The sequence below is a fragment of the Heterocephalus glaber genome, unplaced genomic scaffold (assembly GCF_053883595.1).
Source record: "Heterocephalus glaber isolate CG9 unplaced genomic scaffold, H.glaber_assembly_v1.0 deba00001472, whole genome shotgun sequence".
Taxonomy (NCBI): Eukaryota; Metazoa; Chordata; class Mammalia; order Rodentia; family Bathyergidae; genus Heterocephalus; species Heterocephalus glaber.
In genome coordinates, this window is record NW_028258315.1 from 38,818,104 (window position 1) to 38,842,199 (window position 24,096).

At 37.0% G+C, this 24,096-nt stretch overlaps 1 protein-coding gene across 13 annotated transcripts in view; it reads right to left on the bottom strand.

The window, feature by feature from the left end:
* Celf2 (CUGBP Elav-like family member 2) overlaps positions 1 to 24,096 on the bottom strand; it is an 830,356-nt gene that overhangs the window by 401,079 nt on the left and 405,181 nt on the right. For 11 of the 13 annotated variants that reach the window (XM_087181290.1, XM_087181297.1, XM_087181287.1 and 8 more), the window contains one exon: positions 7,002 to 7,037. The exons of 1 other annotated variant lie outside the window; for it this stretch is intronic. Coding sequence is in view for 4 of the 12 variants with exons in the window: in XM_087181278.1 (XP_087037404.1) it covers positions 7,002 to 7,037 (36 nt within the window). In the remaining 8 variants the exon portion in view is untranslated. Of the gene's footprint in view, positions 1 to 5,188; positions 5,217 to 7,001; positions 7,038 to 24,096 lie in introns of all 13 variants that reach the window. One more of the 13 variants, XM_087181288.1, reaches the window with a different exon arrangement.

The following is a 24,096-nucleotide window of genomic DNA, read 5'->3' on the forward strand; positions in this document are numbered from 1 at the left end:
CTTGGAAGCCAAACTATGCCATTTTTAGGAAACTGTGACATAGTTTTTAAAGTAACCTAGGCTGCTATTGAGGAATAAATTGCAAAAGAGGAAGTCAGGAAACCAAGCAGGGGGCAAGGAGTGTAGGCGGACATTTATGGTGGCTTGGAAAGAGATAGAGAAAGTGAACAATTTAAAGATAAATTTTGGAGGCTGAGTCAATACAGCTGGTCAATGGGTTGTCTGCTAACTGGGAGTAAGAAGAAGGTTGTAGAAATGATATTAGCGCTTCTCCTTCCAGCAGCTGGATGTGTGGTGGGAAGGTGGGCTGAAGGAGGATTCAGGAGTTCCTTTACAGCCATAGAAAGTTTAAGATTATACATTCAAGTAGAGATGTCAAATTAGTGGTCAGACATTCATATCTGAAGCTCAAGGGAGAAGTTGGGGATGGAGATATAAAAATGGGAGGTTTCAGCATAAACGTGATCTTCAAAACTGAGAAGCTGTATGAAATCTCTCTACATCCTCCCCAGAGGTGAAGAGAAAAATTTCCCAGGAAAATCATGAGGTATCTCAACACTTAGAGGACAATAAATACACAGGGGAAGAATGTCAGGAAGGAAGACTGGGAAGGAGTGGCCAACGGGAGAAGAAGAAACCCTGGAGAGCTGTGTCCTAAAAAATCTAAAGAAAGCACTTCAGGGGGGAGGAAGTACTGCCTAGATTGAATGCAGCCAAGAGACCAAATAATTGGCCTAAGAACAGATAAAATGACTATTAGGTTTAACTAGATGGAGGCTTCTTTTGACCTTGACCAAGTCAGTTTCATGGCATGAAAGGGTCAGAAGCTTGCCTGCGATAGGGTATGGAGAAAATGAAAGAACATCTCATACTGTTTCTGTAAGCACCTACAAGCTATTTTTCTCCCCTCTCTTGACTCTGCTGGCAGAATACATCTCTCATTAAAAAGACTGAAAATACAAGAAACCCTATTTCTCCTACCCATGGGCTTAGGCATGGGCAAGGGGTTCCTCCCTGAAAACGAGACACATGGGAATAATTTGGATGCTGCTGGGTCTCTGTGCGATATAGTGAGGATGAGGGGCACCATCCTAACATAGTGAGGATGGCAGAGGACATACCAGGTAACTTGTCTTTGTCTGTTTGGGGTTTCTATAACAGAATGCCACAGACTGGGTAATTTATAAAGAGTAATATTTTTCCTCATAGTCCTAGAGGCTGGGAAGTCCAAGACCAAGGTGCTGGCATCTTATATAAACATTTTTTACTGTGTCCTCACATGGGGCGGGGAAGTGTCCTCACATGGCAGAAATGTAGAAAAGATGGAATCCATTCGCATAAGATTTGCTTTTATCTGTTTACTAATTTATTTTACCTTTTAAATTATTGTAGTACTGGGAATTGAACCTAAGGCCACTTTATCATTGAGATACATCCCCATCCCTATGTATGTATGTATGTATGTATGTATTAAATTTTTGAGGTGGGATCTCACTATATTGCTCAAAATGGCCTTAACTTGTGAGCCTCCTGCATCAGCCTTTGGAGTAGCCGGATTTACTGGTGTGTACCACCACATCCAGCGTATAAACTTTTTTATGGTGACATTAATCTATTCACCAAGGCAGAGCCCTCATGACCTAAACACCTCCCCAAGAGGGCCATCTTGCAGTTATGTTGGAGATTATAGTTTCAACACACGAATTTTTGGGAATACATTCAGACTGTAGCAGTGCCGAACCAACCCTACACTTTTTCCAACCTCTTGGACTGTAGCTATAAATTCAATTTGCATTTTCTTTTTATTTCCTTTTTTTGTGTGTGTTTTGTTTCTTTGTTTTTGACATAGGGTCTTGCTATGTAGCCAAGGCTGGCTTCAATCTCATGGTGATCCCACCAGCTTCAGATTCCTGAGTGCTAGGATCACAAGGGTGTGCCACTACGCCAGGCTTCAATCTGCATTTTCCTAGGGTGATTTAACTAGTGGATCAATCTGAGAAAAATAATAAAGGGGGGTATTGTAAGAGAAAGGATGGTGCAAGAAAGAATTCAGCCACAGACATGGAGTGCAAGATGCATATGAAAGGTTAGGAGGTGTGGATCAGGAGTGGAGGAAAAGAGAATACATTTTACCACCTGCCACTTAGGGTGACCTCAGAGTTAGGCTGCAATATGATAGTTGGTGGCTGGAAGTAGAAAATTGGGCTATGTAGTATACAGAGACCAATATTAGGCCAGTGAACTTGTTTTTCATTGGTAGCAAAATAGTGAAACTGAAAGAGGAAGGTTCTGGAAATTTCAAGGGCATCTGATGCAGAATCCATTGCCACTGGTTCAAACTAACCCAGCCACTGAAGTTCTGCTCAGAAAATGGATTCATGATGCCATTCTTGCTGCCTCCAATCAGAAGTAGTCCATCTCACTGCTGGAATCCTTTAGCACCCTCTGTTTGCTTAGATATTTTTCTATTTTGCCACTAGCACTGGAATTATCTGAACCTTTTCCACTAGACTAAACTACTTAAGAGAATAAAGGGTGTTTGTCTATTTTCTCCCATAGAACCTACAACTATGTCTAGCACTTGATGTACTTTTGTTGAATTAGTGAATAAATAATGAATTTTGTCAATATTGAACAGCACTAGATTCAGGTCTCAGCAGAATTGAGGGAACTGTTGTTTTGCGGGGATTATAAAGAAGACAGAACATTTCCATCAACTCTTGATTACTTAGTAAGAGGTTGGCCTGGAAGTACCAACATGCATATCTTCCCATTTCTACAGGTCTTTCAGAAGATAGCATTTTTCATTGAGGAGAATGAGAAACATGAGTGTGTGTTACCTACCAAAAGCCCTCCACAGGGAACTGAAGATGCAACCTTAAACCCTCTAGAATGACAAGTAGCAAGGTGAGCTGCCAGAACTTATTTTAATTCTCTATGCTTCCATCTTTTTCTTCACTGTTACCTGACTAGCCATATCCATGACTGAGAAATATGGTCAGTGAGATAGGTTGGTCCTCCCCTCCCTTAACTGGCATCTCTTTAGTTCAGATCTCAGGTAACAGAGACCCATAATTTAATACCAAAATTCTATACATAAAGCTGCAACAGAATGACTTTTATCTCTGATAGTTACACAAGCCACACAGTTTTATTTTCTTGATAGAGGGTCTCAAACATGAATTCCATGGTGTATGTGGTATTCTAGGAATCGAGGGTTCCATTGCTTATACAGGTGCTCCTTAACTTATGATGGGAATATGTCCTCATCAACCCATCATAAATTGAAAATACTGTAAGTTAAAAATGCATAAAATAACCTAACTTACTGAATATCTTAGCTCAGCAACACAGTACACTGGAGAGTCAGCTGATGCCCTCAAGACCAAGGGGCCAACTGGAATGCTGCGCAACATTAAGAGAGTATTGTACTGTCCAGAAAAGATCAAAATTCAAAATCCAAAGTACAATTTCTACTGACTATTACTTTCACACTATTATAAAGTCAAAACATTCTAAGTTGAAAAATTCTAAGTTAAACCACTTTAAGTGCATTTAATATTTATGTCCCAAACCCCATCACAGGAGACACAGGAAAAAAAAAATCAAGTTATTGGACTAAAATACCAAAGAGGAGACTAAGTTTTTCTTTCATGACTTTAACCTTTGGTTCTTCCCTCCATTCATTTATGCTAAAATCTAGCATAAAATGACATCTGATTTATATATGTAATTATTTTAAGCTTCATTTACTGATACTTCTTGCTCTTCAAAGAGCATCCTGGCTTCTGAGCATGAAGAACCAGCTTGTGAATCTCTCCTGTGGTATTTAAGATACTTCCTTGAAGGTCTATTAAATCCCTTTATGTTTCATAGTTTACTTAACATAGTGGACTATGTTAACAAGAAATTAAAGTGCTCTTTTTTTCAAAAACAACAGTTAATGGTGCATGATTACAATAAAACCTCTATTGATATAAGCCTCATTTTATACCCTTATTCTGTGATCCAAAATAAAGTTTTATCTACATAGGCATCACTTATACTTTACCCAGCTTATCATAATTGATTTAGTTCTTCTATTTCATTTGAACAATTAGGGGTTCACTATGATTTAAACAAAACTATCTAAACTGAACACTACTTACCATGAAAAATAAATCTTGAAAAACATGCTTGTAATGAGAAAAAATTGTTGAGATTGCTAAACTGTTTTTTGCTACAAGCAAAATAAAAGCAAGGAGTCACACACAGGATTACAATTGATCATTTTCACAGATCAGGAAATGGCATCAGACATCCCACTTCTGGGACACTTCAAGATAGAGGACAGCATGAGTTGTACTGTAGTCAGTTTAAATATTTGTTTTAATACTGACAAGATCGTGAGTTTTAATACTTATAATTACAATGCTTAGTGCATGTTGCTTACATAATCTAATTTTTTTCTGGTGACATATTATTATCAAGCTTTGATTTCAGCAATGGAAAGAGTTAAAAAACACATTTAGGTTATCAATAGTAATGAAAAACAAACCTGGGGCTTGTTCAACCACCTTGTGCACATATTTCATTTCAACTTCAAAGCATTTTTAACTACCAAGGCAGAATCCACTGCCACAAGATTTGTACATGTTCACAGAATATTACCAACCAGTGGCCAGCTATGTAAAATTAATGCCATGTAAGGCAATTGAAGTTGAAATACTCCACCCTTGTGCAACAGTGGCCTTTTGGAAAATTTCAAGACAGTCAAAGCCAAAAAAATCACACCATAAAACTTACAAAATGCCACTATCTTCCTTTCTAGCCACCTATCACTAGGTAACAGTTGCCTGAATTGCAATTTTCCATTTTTTTTCTTAGATGTCACAGCATAAGCAGGCTTTTATGACTAAAAGGATAAAAAACTCAAAGTGCCTTGTTCCACTAATCATTAGCTGACAAACAAACAAAATAACTACTGATGCCTTCTTCTAAAATGGTACCTAAGTATCTGAGGGTTCATTTGCATTTTTCTGGTGATAGGCCCCAAAGAATAAGAACAGGCTGAAAACCAAACAACTGCTAAAATTCTCCAGGATGGTAAAAACAAATAAATGCCAGTTAAAGAAATAGTGTGGATATCAAGGAAGGCTTCATCATCAATTAATTATGTTGCTGTATGTTAATGTAAGAAAGGAAATACCTGATAATGGATATGTCCCAAATTGCTCCTGCAGAAAGTAAAAAAGCATCTGATGGTCTATTAAAAGTATAACTGAGAAATAACTAACGTATTATTTTTCGCACCCTTGTTGTCATGCACCACAATGACTGTGAGTTGTAGTCAGAATGGAATTGTTGGCATGTTGCTTATTTTCAACATGATTCAACATTAGAATAACAAAAATGCATGACATAAAAATAAGTAGGCTCATTACCAAAATACCACCCACCAAACTCAAGAAGAGAGCAGACTGTCCCTTGAGTAATAAACCAGCAATAACAGAAGATCGTTTCTGGGGAATATGTGGATGGCTGCTTGGTATTCATTATAAAGCACTACTTAATAGAATTCAGAAAGTAGCTGCAGATTTTCAGACATCCAAGTAATTTTCATCTGCATGATTACTGCATGGTGTGGGTCTGCTCTGACAATAGAGGTGGTCCACTCCTTAGCCATTCTATGAATGTTTGGAAGTCATTCCTAATTCCATTATTTCAGGATTAACTTCTTCACCACAAACATGGGCAGATGGGCAGATACACAACTCTCTTTCTCTCTGCAAATAATGGAATGCTCAGGTCTTCACAGTGGACCCTTTTTCAGAGTGAAAGTCCAATGACAAATTCAGCAAGAATACAAAAACCAGAAAACATGTAAGGCTGTAACCCTGTAAACTGGTGCATGGTTTAAATGTTTCTTTGGGATGTTATCCAAAGAATGAAGATATACAGTAATTTAAATATTTGGATCACAGTAAACAGTCCTTTGGCAATATTAATCATGATCCTATAAGCAAAGTTTTTCTTTACATACAAAAGCAATCAAATGTGCTTATCTCCTCTGCCAGATGGTGAGGATTTGTACTTTTCCCTATACTTAAGTGCTGTTCATGATCATCTTCTGTTTGCTCTTCTTTTTCCTGTTCCAAGATTTTCTTAATTTTCATTTCCAATAATTTTCAGGCAACACCCTATGACATAATAATTTATTCACGAATGGTTTCTGAGGACCTTTGAAGACTGAGGTACAATCCTAGGTACAAAGGCCAGATGCTTAAATAGACAATGGCTCTAAAAATATGGTCACCATTCCTTCCTTCCTTCCTCTCTCCCCCCTCGCTCCCTCCCTTTCTTTTCTCCTTCCCTTCCTTCTTGTTTTCCATTAAGTAATGGTAATCATTCTTGGTGGCTAGTTGTCTAGAACCTGCACCCTACAATCATTTTACATATTGACATAAAATATTAAAGTGTATAATACATTGAAATCAAATACATTGATTATATACTGATTTCTTGAGACATTATTATGTATTTAAAAAAAAGAATTAAAAATGTATTTATACCATCAAAACTATGACATAGGTCCTTTAGGAAAAGCTCAGGATTCTTTCATAAATTTATAAATCCCTGAACACAACAATTATAATCAATATACTGAGGAATAAAAAAATAATTCAAAGTGTCTTCAGATTGCCAATTTCCATAAGTATAATAAAGGAAATCACATCTTTATGATTTCTGAGACAAATGTAGCTCATATATACATCTCCAAATATATAATATAACTTCAAAGTAATGATAATGATGTTTCTAAGTCATTTGTGAATGTTAGCCTCATTACTTCTTGGTGAAATCATTAATATGTGACTCACACATATTTTTTGTCATGTACATAGCAACAGATATGAGGAAGAGAAAGAAAGCCCTCATAAAGAGGATACAGTACTTTTGTATGTACACACTTCTGTGTGAATCAAAAACCAGGTACAAAAAAGGCAAAGCCAGCTGCTCACCTTGGTGGACTTCCAGCTAACTCTGTGGCAGTTTCTCTGTTGGAGAAAAAGAAGATAAAGATGAATCAGCTCATTTGGGTAAATTATAAAAATGTGTTCAAATAACATAATGTGTCATGTAGGTGTGAAGGAGATATTATACTTCAGATGTTCAGAGAATTAAAATTGACTAGTCATATTTCTGATTATTTCCCATAAATATTTTCATAGATACTTTCAAAGGAAATTTTACATACATGCAACATACTTGCTTCTGTTTTCTGGTAGTAGAACTTAAGAGAGTTTAAAACATGAATATTAAAAAAATGCACAACATCTAGAAAGAAACTAGAGGGGACAAACCCCAAACTACATTTTAGATATTTGCAGTTAAACAAAACACCTATCATCTATTTCCAGGAGTCATTTAGAAAGAGATTCCTCTGAGGACACTTCTTCACGTGGATCTTGTCACCCAAGATTTGGGAAAGAACATGAGTAGTGCAAAATGCAATTCTTTGGTTAAAAGATTGCTGTTTTTCATTTCTTTATTATAATGTTGTAGCATTTGGGATTGCTGAAGACAGATGCTGTAACTCATATGACACAAAAGATGAGTCACTAATTAAAGGCACTATGTAGCCTATTAATAAAAATGGCCAGAGACTAACTTCAAAACTATTTTTTTCCGAGTTACCATATCCTGTCTTTCAATCAGAGATGTATCCTTGGAAATAAAGGGGAGCACTTAGTAGTAAGAAGAGATAGAAACTTTAGGCTGAGATAACTTAAAGGCAGAAGAAGTTTCAACTAAAGTTGTGATTTTTAGGAATGATGTGGTAAAAATATTCTTAGTGTTCTATAACCCTGCTAAGATTGTCATTAAATATATGAACAGCTCATGAAGAAATGTAACAATATATTTGGTGTACACACAAAATGTGGTGCACAGTGACTGATGATGGCTCACAGCCTTCCCAAAGCTAATGTGGCCACTGTGGTTAGGAGTCTCAGCTTTAAACAAATATTTTCCCTACTCATTTTGTCAATGCAAATAAAAGACTTCCTGCTCCATGAACCTTCTCTGACCCTCCTAGTTTCAAGAACTTTCTCCTTCTATTTATTGCCTGTGTTAGTAATTGGACACTTTAGGAAAGTGGTGGGTCCCACAAAGCCCTAAATTCCTTTTAAAAAATGAATGATTATAAGTTTAGCTCCTGTAGAAATGTTCTTTCCTAGTAAATCACACAATAGTAAGTCTTCAGATTTTACTACTATAGAAATTGCCTTTGAGGAGAAAGTTTCTATTCCTTCAGCAAAACCAAGGTTGAAGGCATTATCCACTACACTGTGAAACACTTCACACATTTTAATCCTTCTAAGAACTCAGTGCCTTCTCTTTTCAAACAGAATTTGCAATCGTGGGTACCCTAGTAAGAAGTACCACCATTAGTTTTCTCTTATAGCATTTATTGTAAATGATGTATCTTTTAAATGTCTATGTATTTATCATTTTGTCATTTGGGACCATTATACATTAGTACTCAATAAATATGTGTTCAGTTTATCAGGATTGAATCAATGAACTTTCCTGGTCTTCCTGCTGACCTTGAGGGTTAGATCTATGTTTAGCACTAGCTCATAGCAACAGTAGTAACCTAGAGTTAAGGTAAGGTATACTATGTTTCCTTGTGTCTAATCTTTTAATACCTTATTTTTTGCTTTCAGATTACAATATTTTAAAATTATGAGTCTTTTAGTATCTTTTTAAACTAGATTGTTCATATATTATAATAAACCCACCTAAATCTAGCCGATCAGGAACTTTCAACCTTGGCAGTATCCTGACATTCTGTGTCAGATAATTTTTTGGTGTGTGTGTGGGGTGGGGGGAGAGGTGGTTTCCTGGGCTTTGTAGGCTGTTCAGTGGTGTCCCTGCCCTTTACTCATTTAAATGCCAGTAATATCTGCCCCCTGACTCTGTTATGACTACCCAAAATATCTCTAGACATTGCCAAATGTCTACTGAGGTCAAAACTGCTTTCAATTGTGAATGAGTAAAATAGAAGAATACAAGTGTCCATAATTAACCTCTGCTTAGAAAGATCACTGGATTAACCCACATTCTCCACCCTCTTGAAACAACACAGTGACAGAGCCTTCTAAGAATGCCTCTTTCATTTTGGCTCTGGCCACTCAAGTTTCCATGTTTACTACAAGTATATTGTGTTTGTTCCCCAACCTGTTTATAGTAATGGTACTCACTATAATTTTTAATTTTCTTAAACATTACATAAAACTGATGAAAATATAAGTATAGAAAAGTTCTTGTGTCTATAAAAATTAAGTTGGGTACTTTGGAAAGACTAAAAATGGCAAGTCACTTAAGAAAAACTGATGTTGAATTAGGTCTCATGGACAAAAACACTATAGATATTGGGGAATAAAGACAGTTTTCACAAGTGTCTTTAAGGTCTTATTTCTTTTTAAAAATCAACCGGAAATTCAAGATGGTGAATAATGGGTATAGTTTCACACAAAAGATAGTGCAGAACTCCAGTCAGTGGGTCCACTATCTCAAAGGAAAGTGTTGGCCCTGTTTTTGCTTCAAAAAACAGATGCTTGGGCTGGGGATTTAGCTCAGTGGTTCTGGTGCCTGCCTTGCAAGTGCAAGGTCCCAAGTTTGATTCCAGGTACCAAAAAGAAAAAAGAAAAGAATAGAAAACACAAAACAGATGCTTTCAGAAAAAGTCAAGTTCATCACATATTAAGGACTGACAGGAGAGAATGGTGCTCTATAAGGTACAACTGCATACTCAGAATTCTATATTAGAATTATAGACATTACTTGAGGTTTATAATTACTTAAAGTCTGATAATTCCTTCCCATTAGATCATGTAGCTCCAAGAATTAAAACAAAATAAAACAACAACAACAACAACAAAAACAAAACAAAAGAAGGGACCACTGCTTTGGGCTGCAGCAATGCAGCCAGAGCTTAACAACTAAACACCAGTTTTGAGATTAGCAAAGCAGCAAACACTGGAGCTTATAAATAATGACTTGTTCATTGTTATCCATTTGCTGTTGCTAAAAAATTATATGAGTTATCACATGTTTTCAAAAATTTCTATCCTTTGTGAAGAAACCCTTGAGGAAAGTAATTTTAACAGATTATGCTTCTTGTTGTAACCCATTTGAGGAAATTTAAAGAGAGTAATATAAAGATCATGGACTTCTCATTGGACTTTTAAGGTCAAAATGTCCATTTTAGGTATTGTTTCCTAAGTATAAATTATCTTCTTTCAGTAATACTTGTTCCCCCAACACACTCCTCAAGCATTTAAGATATGTTCAGCCCGGGCAATGCTGGCTGCTGCCAGAGGCACTATGATGAATTCAGATCCTGATCCTTCTTGAAAATGTTTGCTCTCCAGGAAAGGATAATATGTAAGGCACAAAGTGATGGATGCTTTCTATTTTTCTGCTGTTGAAAACTCTTCTAAGCCAAAGATCACCTCTCCTTCAAAATTTTGAATATGTGCTGCCTGACTCACACCTGACACTCAATAAATGTGAATACAATAGAGTGGAATGTTTTCTACTTGTAAGTAATTCAACTTCCTAAGTTCATTTTTAGGAACGACTATTGCAGGTACAGCAGTATTGAAGTTTAACTGTACTAACTTCCTTTCCTTAGTTATCATTTCCAAGACAATTTGGTTTCTAGAGAAGACAGAATGCTAAAAATTGAATGAAAATATTGATGAAGAAAAAAACAAAGAAAAATTATTAGGTTTTAAAAAAGAGAACAGTTCTAAGAGCATAAAGCAAACTGAGATGACAGAAGGTGTATACTTCTGCTAAGTACACACACAGCTTCGGCAATCACTTTGCCCTCATGAGGCCCTTGACATCCCATCCCAAAATGGAATAAGGATGCTGACCTTTAAACTAATGCTGCTGATATCGTTAACATGAATGAATATGAAAGCTCACTGCAAAATCAACTTTATCAAAGGAAAAAAAGTAGAAGAGACAAGTACTTTTAATAGAAGACAAGTATCCTGTTTGTTTTACAGATTACTTAGCATTCCTTTAAAATTTGATTTTAAATGTAGAGCACATTCACGAGTGATGCCAGGTTTTATTAACCATCTGGAATAAGACCCTTCCTCATCATCTCCTATCCTTCCTCATTCCTGAACTACGCAAACAGTTCTTTTCTTAGGAAATATTGAAGCAGCAGCATATTCTCTATTTCCATGCAGCTTGCCAGTTTCCAAAATTAGCTGAGAACTGTACAACAGAGGGCACAAGCCCCTGTGCTAATTGTGTGTCAAAGAAATATGGTTAAGACCTGGAACAATTCTCTCCAGTGGCACTTTGAGTTGTCCAAAAACACAAAGACTTTTAAAAAAATGGTAAAATACATTTTATCTTTATTCTTTCTCCTTGAATGATTTAATGTTCTGGTTGAAAGTTTTTTTTTATGTTGACAGTGTCTTGCTATGTAGTTCAGGATGGCCTTGAACTTACTGTGTATCCCAGGCTGGCCTTGAACTCTTTGCCATTCTTCTGCCTCAGCCTTTGGAGTGCTGGAATTATAGGTGTGTGCTACTATGCCCAGCATTAAGGGTCAAAGCATTGCAATCAGGTGTATTTCTTCTCCTTCCCTCCTTCCCTCTCTCCCTCCCTCCCTCCCTTCCTTTTTCCTCTTTTTTTTGGTCACCAGCTTGGGACAAATTGTGAGCTATTGTTAGGTCCATTTCATGACACATACAAGAAGTTAGCTTAAAGACATTATTACAAATCCACATATTAATTCAGGAAAGTTAACTTTTAAAAAATATATGGTGATCTTAATGCTGGGAAATCCAAAACTCCTTAGATATTAACATTTCTTCTCTGTTAAATAAAGCCTAAAAATACTGCTCTATGCCCTTGCTCTGGTTCCCCTCTGATGTTTTATATCCCTTTATGTTTTCTTTATTTTGGCCATTTAAAAATTTCTTTCTCCCAATTTTATCCCTCCTCAATTTTCTCTCACATGATTAAATCATCAAAATGTGTGTGTGTGTGCGCGTGTCTGAACATAGACATGAATTATTATCTTACATGGTGAAAACTACAATTAAACACACACATACATGTATTATTCACATTTATTGGGGTCTTATTTAATACGAGCCACCACTCTAGGCCATTTTCAGGTGTTTGTTCATTTAACCTTAATAAAACCTCATGAAGTAGTCATTATTATTAAACCATGAAAGAGATGTAGAAAATGAGGCAGGGAAATATTAAGCATCTTCCTAAAAGCCATAGAGCTAGCAATAAAGTGAGGATTAGAAATGAGCCTAGGAATCCTGGCTCCAGGGCCCATGCTTTAAATCACTATAGATATAGATATATAGATACGTTTTATATCTATATCTATATCTATATCTATATCTATATCTATAGTACCTTTATCCATTCATTCTGGGTTCTGTGGTATCTCAGTGAAAAACAACAAAAAATACCTCAATGTTAGGAACTTTACAACCTAGAGGGGAAGGAGACACAAGAAACGACAATGAACACAGATGTTATGAAGAAGAATGAAACAAGGCAGGGGTAATAGAAAGTAAAAGTGGAGAAGTGGAAAGAGCTATGACTTGAAGAGGTGTGATCAAACACTAGTGTGAGTATTTCAATTTTAAAATTTCTTACAGTAAAACTCACATTTCCATTAATCTCCCTCAAATACTCCCTTCATTTCAAACATACAGTACTTATCCTATCATTCTTGCCACTTTCTGAAGCAGTGCTGGACATCCTCTTTATGTCTTCAGTTGCATTGTCATAGCTACATTAAAGTTCTGAATTGATTCAAAACATTTCCTTTCATGGTCATTTTGTCTTTGAAGAAGAGCCAGAAATCACACTGTTCCAGATCTGGTGAATAAGGTAGATGAGGATACACCATAATATTTTTATGAGCCTGCCTTTCTGTTGGATGATACTCAACAGCAGGATTTACAGTAGTTTTGATCACACATCTTAAAGACAAGAAAGAGGACTTCCAGAACTGATTCAGAAAGTAGCAAGAAGGATAAGTCTGTTTGAAGCACATGAGGTGTGTGTGGGGGTGTATTTTCAGGGAGATTAATGGCAATGTGTCTTTTTCTGTAATAATTTTCTTTTAAGCATTCACTGTTTATTTAGATCATACCTTATATATAGATGGTCCTGGAAGGGCTCTCTGAGAATGTGACTGAGTGAATTTGGGGGCATATTAAATACAATGACTTCTATGACCACCTTAGCTTCTTATATCCATTTATTTCCCATGTACAACTGTATTTCCCTCTGCTTTTTATGGACCATTCCCTGAGTACCTGCCTAAAGCAAACAACACTAGGTATTGGTGGGGTTGCTGGAAACAGCGCAGGCTGTCTGGCTCTGTACACTCAAAATGCTGACTATCTAAAAGTTCAGCCCTTAGATGAATTCACCAAGTCACTTAGGGAAAAGTAGGTTTCAACAAACAATACTTCACATCTGTACAGAGGCCAGACTTTCCAATCCAGTCAGTGAACACAGCATTCATAGAAATGCTCCTGTTTCAGACCAGTGTCACAAGGCACCAGTCTATGGTCTCCCTGCTTAGATTACATTCATGGGGATTAACCTTTCTATATCACTTTTTTTTCTAAAAAAAAACAACCCCAAAACCAAAAACCAACAACAACAAAAAAACCCAAAAGTCTATGAGGTAGAGTTTCACTTTATATCACCCAACACATTTTGGTACTGAACTATTGGAACAACGTCTAGACAGGCCCCAGGCTCAGGCCTGCTGAGAGGTGACTCCATGGAAACCTGGCCTTTCACCTCCTAACCGAAACTTAGGAATGCACCAGGTGGTGTTTGGAATGAGCATTTGAAAGTAGGCAGGCATGCTATCTGAGTTGTCAGAAGAGTTGGCCCAGTTAAGATGAGTTAAATCTAATTACTGACCTTTCCAACTTCTCTCTGACAGACTTTCATTTTCATTTTGGGAGTCCTAGCTAAGCTTTTATTTGGCTCAAGATTTATTCATATAATTTTGCTATTCTTTGTATTAAAGTCACAACTGTATGCCATTGTGTCCTTGTGCTCAAGTGCCTTGAAAAATCAAATTGCCAAAGGTTTCTCTTGATCAGCTCTGCGAAGAACTCATCTAGCCCACTGTGGTCTGTAAGGGACACCATTGTTCAAATGGCATTGCTATCCTTTCTGTCACTTTGAGATGATGCTAAGGGTTTTTGTTTTCTTTTCTTTCACAAATGTCATCTTGACACTTAGCTCAGGCATTTCACACTGCTAGTGGCATTAGCAGGTGGAGTAGATAAGCCTCCACACACATTTGAGTTTGTGTATTAATCATTGTACTTTTTATGGTCTGTGACTCTACCAAAGTTAAATAATGTGACCTACTAAGTACCTGAGTAGGCCGTTAGTAACAATTCCTGCTCAGTAAAACTCACTTATTTAGCTTTCAGCAATGACAAATGTAACCATCTGTAGAGGACAATCACAGAACTAGAAATGGCACATTAAGTTTCATTTACCAACTTCTAATCTCAGAGATGAAAAGTAAAAGCAAAACCAAAAACAAAAAAGCAGACAGTGCATACATAAGGCTCTGAATACAAGTGAGTTTCTTGTTTGTTTATGTAGTGGTGGGGATTGAACCCAGGGCTTCACACATGTTAGGCAAGTGTTCCACTACTGAGCTACACTTCCAGTCTGTGTACATGTGTTTCTTTAAAGCTTTGTTAGCAAAATGAGATCTTGCCAAAACAGACAACAAACATATATTTTCTACAAATACTGTGCTTCTGCAAGGGAGACAGGATCAGTTTATTAAAAGAACTCTACCTTTAATACTGCTCGATTATTGTTTGCCAAGTTGTTCCACAATTCTTAAGTGGGCTTCTTAAGGCAAAAAATACCAAAACAAATACTAATAAAAAATAAAAATTTTCTTTGGTAAGTCAGTTTAAAAGAATGCCCAGGGCTGGGGATTTAGCTCAGTGGTTCCACCGCCTGCCTCACAAGTGCAAGGTCCCAAGTTTGAACCCAGGTACCAAAAAAAAAAAAAAAAAAAGAAAAAGAAAAAAGAATGCCCATTTTGCAAGAATGTCTATTGTTTCTCTATTAGTTCCCAATAAGTCCTCTTAATTAGAGAAAATCATCCCTATTCCTGACAATTTCTGGATCAAATAGGGATTTGCAACTACCAGCCTGTGCTGCAATGTTTGACTAATGGCCTAATTCACCAACCAACAAACATTGGTACTGAATCCATTTACTAATTTGTTGAAGAAATGTATCTATAATTCCTACTATGTGGCAGTCTGTAAATGCTGGACAGGGAACTAAATACATATTGACCCCTCTTCCATGATGTTAGCCATGTTGTACAAAGACATGCCACAAATACTGGCAAATGTAACCATCCTTGGAGGACAGTCACAGAACCGAGAAATGGCACAGTTGGTTTCAATTAGCAACTCCCACTTTCACAAGTGCATGCAAGAGAAACTTTCTTCATCCCTATCCCACCAATCCCCTTCTAGGGAGGGAGGAAAGGGACTTTTTGGTGAAACAAATGGAGACAGATTTCATTAGCATAATAACAAATATCAAAGTCATGACTGATAAAGCAGATAATATTATCCAGAGGAAGGATATGTGGTCTTAGATATGTTCCCCTTTCCAAGAATCTAAAAGTGCCAGAGCCACTGCCTTCAAAGGAGAGTCTGAGGTGAATGTGTGATATGATTGCTTCCCTGGCGAGGGAACTGGTCTGGGGTGGGCTGCTGAGGGTGGAAGACATAACACACAAGGACTGGAAGAGGGAGGATGGAGGAGGGAGGGAGATAGAGGAGCCTGTCAGCTATAGTCAGACTCCACTGGGATGAAGTGACTTAATGAAAATAACAACAGCAACAATAACAACAACAAACCAAAAGAGATGAGCTACACCAAATCCCTAAGATTTTTTGGTGAGTTCTAGGTTAGCTAAGAATCACATCATTTCTTCCGGCTGTGAGGACTTGGAAGAACACAAACCAGAATTAAGGACACTTGACCTTGTCTACCTCCACCAGATAACCTGAAATAAGGGGCATTTATATTTGAAGCTAGTGTAGTTGTGGTCAGAAGGATGTCTCCTCAGAGGACCTCCCTGTACTAGGCCTGTCCTCCCATTTGCTGTAAGGGAGTGGAGCTCAGTCTCTTCCAAAAATTCACCAGAAATTGTACCACAGCTCACTCTGAAAACAGGGGGCATTAGCATACATCCATGGAAAGAGAAAAATTGTTCTGATGTGATTTGAGAGAATCTTGAAGGTGGTTTTGTTGTTTTGGTTTTATATTTTTTCGAGCAATGGCCATAAACATGTAATAAAATGCTCCTCTTCCCCCAAGATAAAGAACTCACTTTTTCCCCCCAGTGGCATATTTATTTTTAAAAATCTACTCTCATGAAATCTTTTATAAGAACCAAGATAGTGCTGTCAGCCTTTATCTCACACAGATGCATGGGGATGGGAGGGACTTCAAAGTTTCACTGGCCAGCTTTGGGGACATGGGCCCAGTTCTCTGATCACAGACAGGCATGGCCTCGGCAGGAGGGCTAGAAACAGGACAGGTGAAAATCCTCCCATTCAGGGGACTCTTTTACCCATTTAAAATAACATAATTCTAAGAGGTATCTGAAGAGGTATGCTAATATTATTTTAGATCCTCCAAATTTTCTAGGTCGCTTCATGTATCCTGTTGGATAAATTAAATACGTATTCATCATTACTCCTGAAAATTCAAATCTGTGCATTCAGTGTGTTCAGCCATGATAGTTCATGTCCAAATCTCTCATCTAACCATCTACAACATTCCTTTTTTTTGTGTGGTAATAGGAAATTTGAAACAACCCCAGATGAAATATACCACCTTCAACATATTCATAGAAGACAATTATGTCTCTACAATCACTAAAATAAATAAATAAATAAAACCAACTGAAATGGAATCAACAGTAAAAGAGCTAAATTATAGATAACAGAATATTCATAAAACTATACCTCATCTCATGAATGTGGGCACACTGTCTGTATGCCAGGATTTCTTTAGCCATTGGTGATATTCAGCATATTGCAATTGAGTGCAATTACAGTTAGCTATAATTAAGAACAATTACAGCTTTTATTTCTCTACTTGTTCTTTAAAAGCACATTTGTAATAAAACTTTTTTTAAAAGGTGAAGAATATAATTATACATCCTTATAACGTCTCAAATAATTAGTTTGACTAAAGTTTCTTCTGGAACAATTTTCATTTTAACTGTCAGAGCTGCCATTTATAGTCAATGGAACATACTTTAAAAAAATTCTATCATTAACCTTTTTCACCCTATATAGCTGTACACGAATTATTGGTACAAATTAAAGTTTTTAGTATTTAAATCTCTAGGGCCCACTGCAAGCTATAAAATGTTTTCTCTTTTTTAAAAAAATGTGTGTTTGTGTGTGCACTCATGTGTACATGTGTCTTTGAATAAAAAAGAAATGCTTTATTTGTAGAGAATGTTCTCTTGATCAAGATTTTGAGAAAAAGTTGTTTTTGTAAGAGAAGTATATTTTCTACTTTATGTGTTACAAAACACTGCTGTTTATTTACTGGATATTTATACACTGCCCAAACCAAGAAGTACCTGGATAGTGACAAATCTTCCCCACAGTTTAGAAACTCATGGAGCACATTATCAATATCAACCTAATTAGGATTAGTGAAATGCTATTTTCTCCTACATCTAGATTGCTACTCAACCTCACTGGCGTTTGTCTCCCGTGCTCAACTGTAAATTCCAGAAGGGCAGGGACTTAATCAATTGTGTACATCTCTGTCACCAGCATTCTGAACAGAGAGTGGCTGGTGCAAGGCACCCAATAAATCAAGCATATTGAGTCTATGGAAAGGACTTTTTGGCATTTATGTTGGGAATAATTAAAAATTAATCATCTGAATGACTTTGAAGATAAAAGCCAATTAGACAATATGACCTTGTAAATTAAGGATATTTTCACCACTGATCCCACTGAATTAGAAGTCTTGGGGAAAAAACTGTTAGACAAACTCTGTGTACCATGGGAATGAGTGATTGGAATAAATCATCTTTTAAGGTCCTTTACAATTACCTGAGATTACCTAATAGTCTACCAAATTTAGACCACACTCCAACAGTAATTAACATAAGGCGAAAATCTGCATGTGTGGTTGTATGAGGGTGGACAAATAACAAGACTGTTCAGACAATAGACCACAAATAACAAAGATACTGAGAAATTTCTGTTATGAAAAATACCCTCAAAATTCTAAATATTGAAATAAGATTTGGAAGCAATTTATATTGTAAAATGTATCATTTATTCCATAGTATCCATAAATTACTATGTACTTACTATGTTTTAATCACTTTGCTTATCACTTTACCCAATTATTTTATTCTCCACAACACTGTTAATCCTTATGCTCATCTTTCAGATAAGGAAGCTGAGGGTCAGAGAAGTCAAGTATTAGAGTCCAGGTCCATCCAACTCTAAAATCCATGGTTAAAACAAGAAAATGAAAAAAAAAATTCTAGTCAAGAGACACCAAAATAGGACAATAATCTGAGTGAATCTCTATTTATAGCAATCTTAAGGCCAAAAGAAGAGAAACAGGAATCTAAGAAAAAAGTTCCACTCTTGAACTTTATTTCATAAATGTATACTAGTTCTCAAGTATAGAAATTTTCTAAGAAAAAGTTCTACATGTCAGTCACTTTCCTATCACTGGGACACAATAATTGAAACTCATAACTTTATGGTGGCAAGGAACCAGAGCAGAAGAATAGTGCCAGAGAAGAAGGAGCCAGGGACCATTTATATAGTATTCAAAGTCATCCCTCCACAACCTATCCAGACACACACAGAGGAATGCTTTAGTAGTCTCCTTGGTGGCTCCCAAGGTAATTAGGTTGACACAATTAATCTTAACCATCTTAATCTGTATGTAATAGGAGTTCTGAGAACAAGTACAAGGCTAAAATGGTATTACTCAAGGTAGGGTATAGGGTTAAGTGTTAGTTTAAACTTCTGGATATGTGCCCTCTCAAGCATACAAGAAGGTGTGGACATGAAGATTGTTTAGCATCATCTATAAGAGAAACAATCTAAATGCCCACAAATAAGGTAATGGCTAAATAAACTATGTATGGATATTATGGATCATCTATACAGTGATTAAAAAGATGAGGCAGATGTCAATGATTTAAAACGGGTAGAATCACAAAGCATGTTAAGTAATGAAAAGAACAAGTCATAGAATAATACGTTCAGTTTAAGGTTGTTTGTATTTAAAATAAAAAACACAGAACAAGATGCTCTACTGATATATTTGAATCTGAACATGGATAGCAACAGGCCTGAAAGAGAATCCAGTAGTCCAATCACGTGGTGGCTTTGACAGAGAGGAGAAAGTGGGCACCTGGAACCTTGTGCCTGCCTGCCTCCTCTGGCCAACCAGTGGCAAGGACTCCCTTCTCTCACTATGTCTTTGGCTAGGCCAAATCCAGCCACATTGCCAATGGGTCACAGATAGATGAACACAGCATGGACATCAGCTAACTCCAGCAAGGGGACAGCAAGCTGAGTGGCCCCCTGATTCTGTGTTTGGCCTGCCTGTCCTTCAAGGGAGCTATGGAGGAGCCCAAGAATTTGGTGCAGGCAGATTCATCACCACAAGTCATCTCAGGGACCTTTGCTAAGGGCCACTATGGGGAAGTTGGAGGGCTATCTAAGGAGCAGACCCCTAATACCACAGAGACTCTTCCAAAAATAAGGTCAGTTTATTAAAAAAAATTCATTTAACTTTCTCAGGCTGGCTTAATGGTATAAAGCTAGATTCCTAAAATGTGCACCAGACCAGTCCAGTCTTTATATATTGACTCCTTTATAGATGCCCTCAAGAAGCCTGCCAAATTATAGTAGTCCATGGAAGACTCTGTTTTTGTAAAGAATATAATCGATCTTTTCTTTATTTTATAAATTTATACTTTCATAAATTGGGTTTGCTTATCATCTTCAACAGAATCCTGGTACTAAGGGGTAAGCAGAAAGTAGTAAAGTATTTTTATTAATAAAAACTAACTTCTAGATGACAAAGGTGACTTGGATTATTTAAGTAATTGCTCTTTTAGCTCATATCCCAGGAGTAGAAGGTTGGCTTTTTTTTTTTTTTTTGGTAACGGAGATTGAACTCAGGACCTTGAGCTTGCAAGGCAGGCGCCAGAACCACTGAGCTAAATCCTTGGCCTAAGGTTGGCTTTTTTGAGATGAATTGGTACAACTCTGATGACCCAGCAATATCAATACAAAGTTGTAAAAAAAAAAAAAGCAAGCATTTCAGTGGAACATGTCACTTAGCATATATATGTAGTCAGGTCTTCTTACTGAGGTTAGGGAATGATACTGAGGAGCTGCAGAGAAATTCTCACTTTCTTCTCAGGAACATAATTTCCCAGATCACTTCTCTTAACAACTAAAATTTCCCTTCCTCCCTGCTTCCTTTCTCCTTCCTCTCCTTCCTCTCCTTCCTCTTCTTTCTCTCCCAGCTTTACTAATTTAAGTGGCACATAATACTAAACTACAAATACTTAAAATGTACAATTTGGAAATTGTCCCATGTGGAATTATTGCCATAATCAAAATAAAAAATGGACCCCAGAAGTTTCTATCTTCCCCCTTATGATCCCTTCCCTCTGTGCTTCCCTTGTCCCTAAGTGACCATTGATCTGCTTTCTGTTACTCCGTATTAGTTTCTATTTGCTAGAATTTTATATAAACAGAACACACAGTATATACTTTTGGGGAGCCTAGCTTCATTTCCTCAGCATAATTATTTTGAGATTCATATATATTGTAGCATGTATCGATGGTTCATTCCTTTTTTTCTAATCAGTATTCCATTGCATAAATACACCATGGTTTGCTTATCCATTCTCTTCTTGATGGATATGTGAATGTTTTCTCCTACTCTATGTCTTACCTTTTCATTTTATTTGTGATGTCTCTCAAAGAGAAGCTTATTTTGATGAAGTCCAATTTACCACTTTTTGGCTCATGTCTTTAGAGTTCTATGATAAGAATTATTTGCCCACCCCAAACCAGAAAACTTTTTCTCTATTGCTCTATTCTAGAAACTTTTTAGTCTCCAGTTTTATATTTGAGTGTATGATAATCTTTATCTCATCTTAATATGGTGCAAGGATTAAAACTTTTTGTATATGGATATCCAATTGTGCAGTAGTGTATATTGAAATCCTATAGTTTTTCAGCAAATTGCCTCTGTATCTTTGTTGGAAATCAATTTTCAAATGTACATACGGCTTTTTTCTTACATAGGTTCTCTATTTTTTGCCTTGATATATTTGTCTATTTTTGTATTAGTACTACATGGTTTTGACTACTTCATCTTGATAAATTTGAAACCTTAGAAATAGACTTTTGATTTTGTTCTTTGTTAAAGTTATTGGATTATTTTACATTCTTCATGTTTCCATAAGAAATTTCTACCAAAATGCCCAGGTGAGATCATGATTTTTATTGCATTGAATCTTTTGATCTATTTGGAGAGAATTGACATCTTTGTAATATCAACTTTTCTGACCCTAAATCCAGTGTGTCTGTATATTTGGGTCTTCTCTAATTTCTTGCTGCAATGTTTGTGGTGTATAAATTTCTACCCTTTTTTGTCAGATTTATTCCCAAGTACAACATTTTGAATAGTACCTTAACTGGTATAGTTACATAGAAACATAGTTTACTTCCATATACATGTACATGTTGCATCTTGTCAATTTGGAAAAATTATGTATTTGTTCTAGTAGCATTTAAATATTTTTTATAAAACTTTCTACATAGACAATCATACTGTCTGCAAAAATACAGTTTACTTTCTTCCATTTCAATGTAATCATAATTTGTAATGCACTCTTCATGACTGCATTGGTTAGAACCTCCAGTGTAATGTTGAATGAAAATGGAGAGGATGAATGTCATTGTCGTGTTCCTAAACTGAGGGAAAAATCATTCAGTCTTTTATTATTAAATGTGGTATCAGTGGTATATTTTTGCTACTAAATTGAGAATATTTAAGATTGAGAAATATCTCTTCCAGGACTAGTTTGCTGAGAATTTGTATCAGGAATGGAGGTAGAATTTTGTCAAATCCCTTTCTCTGTCTGCTGAAATGATCATATGGCTTTTCTCTTTTAGTTTGTTAATGCAATGTATTATATAAACTCATTTTAGAATATCATACTCAGCTTGAGTTCCTGGCATAATTCTTCATATAGTCCTGATTGATTTTTCTTTTAATAAATAGCTGTATTTAATTTGCTAAATTTTGTTTAGAATTTTTACATCCATGTTCACAAGGGATATTGCTCTGTAGCTTTCTTTTTCTTGTATTTTCTTTGTTTTATTGTGGCAACAGAGTGGTGAAAGTCTTATAGAATGAATTGGGAACCATTTCTTCTGTTCTAATTTTGTGGAAGAGTTGTATAGAATTATTTCTGCCTTAAATATTTGGTAGAATTTTCCAGGGCAGTATGCTAATACAGAGTTTTGTTTGTGAGAAAATTTCAAATTCAGTTTACCACTAGAAACAGGGCTCTTCATGTTATCCATTTCTTGTTAAAGGACAGAAAAATCTGTGTCTCGTAGTAAATTTGTCTTGTAGTAAATTTGATCTTTTTACCAAAGTCAGGGGTAAGCTTATTACCTGAAGGCTAAAGATATTTTTTACACTGTTAAAGGCTTAAAAAATGTAACATACGACACCCTGCCGAGGTCCCCAGTTGCGCTGAACACATGCCGAATCAGCCCACTGCAGACAGGCAGGTCTGTGCACGCCCTACTGAGGTCCTGAGTCGCACGGAAGATACTGAATCATCCCGCTGCAGACAGGCAGCCACCTGATTCCACACTACAAAGACGCAGAGGACACCAGACCACCAGACCAAGGTACTGAGTCCCACTGTTCCCGGCCCAGAGGTAGGGGCTTCTGAGCCGTCGTCCCACTGCTCCCAGCCCAGAGGAAAGGGCTTTTGGGCCACCTTCTGTCCTGCTGCTCCTGGCCCAGAGGAAGGGGCTTCCGGGCCACCATCCCTCCCACCACTCCCGGCCCAGAGGTAGGGGCTTCTGAGCCGCCATCCCACTGCTCCTGGTCCAGAGGAAGGGGCTTCCCATGCACCATCCCTCCCACTGCTCCCAGCCCACAGGAAAGGGCTTTGGGGCCACCATCCCTACTGCTGTTCCCGGCCCCTGTCCCACCTCACCCAGCTCAGAGGAGGTAATCCCTGCAGGTGCTAACAGCCCCCCGCCCCAGTTGAAATGAGAAAACATGTAAATAAGTCTCAAAACCAGACTTCCAGATCACTTACAGCAACCCCAAAGGGAAATGAGATGGAACACTCTGATACTCAACCACCTGGACCCACTGAAATGGCAACAAAAGGGGATCTGGAAAAAATGAAATCAGAAATAATTTCTCAGATAACAGGAGAAATTGTACCCCTAGTGAAAGACATGATTAATAAATATAGAGAGGAGCTGAGGAACATGATGGAATCCCAACATAAGAAACAAATGGAATCCATCAAACAGATGCAAATAGATTTCCAGGATGTGAAAAACTCCACTGAAAGTCTACACAGCAGAATGAGCCAATGTGAGGACAGAATTTCAGATATAGAAGATAAGATTGCAATTAGTGACCACGAAAAGAAAAATTGCTTCAAAATTATAAGGGAACATGAGAAATCAATCCAGCAGCTGCTAGATGATGCAAAAAAGAATAACATAAGACTGACTGGGCTCAATGAAGAAACAGGAGAGAGTGCAGATGACATAAAAAATCTCTTCACAGAAATAATGGCAGAAAACTTCCCAAGCAGGGGAAAAGAGCTTGACATACAGATAAGTGAGGCATAGAGGACTCCAAATAGCCTTGATCAAGAAAAATCTACACATAGGCATATAA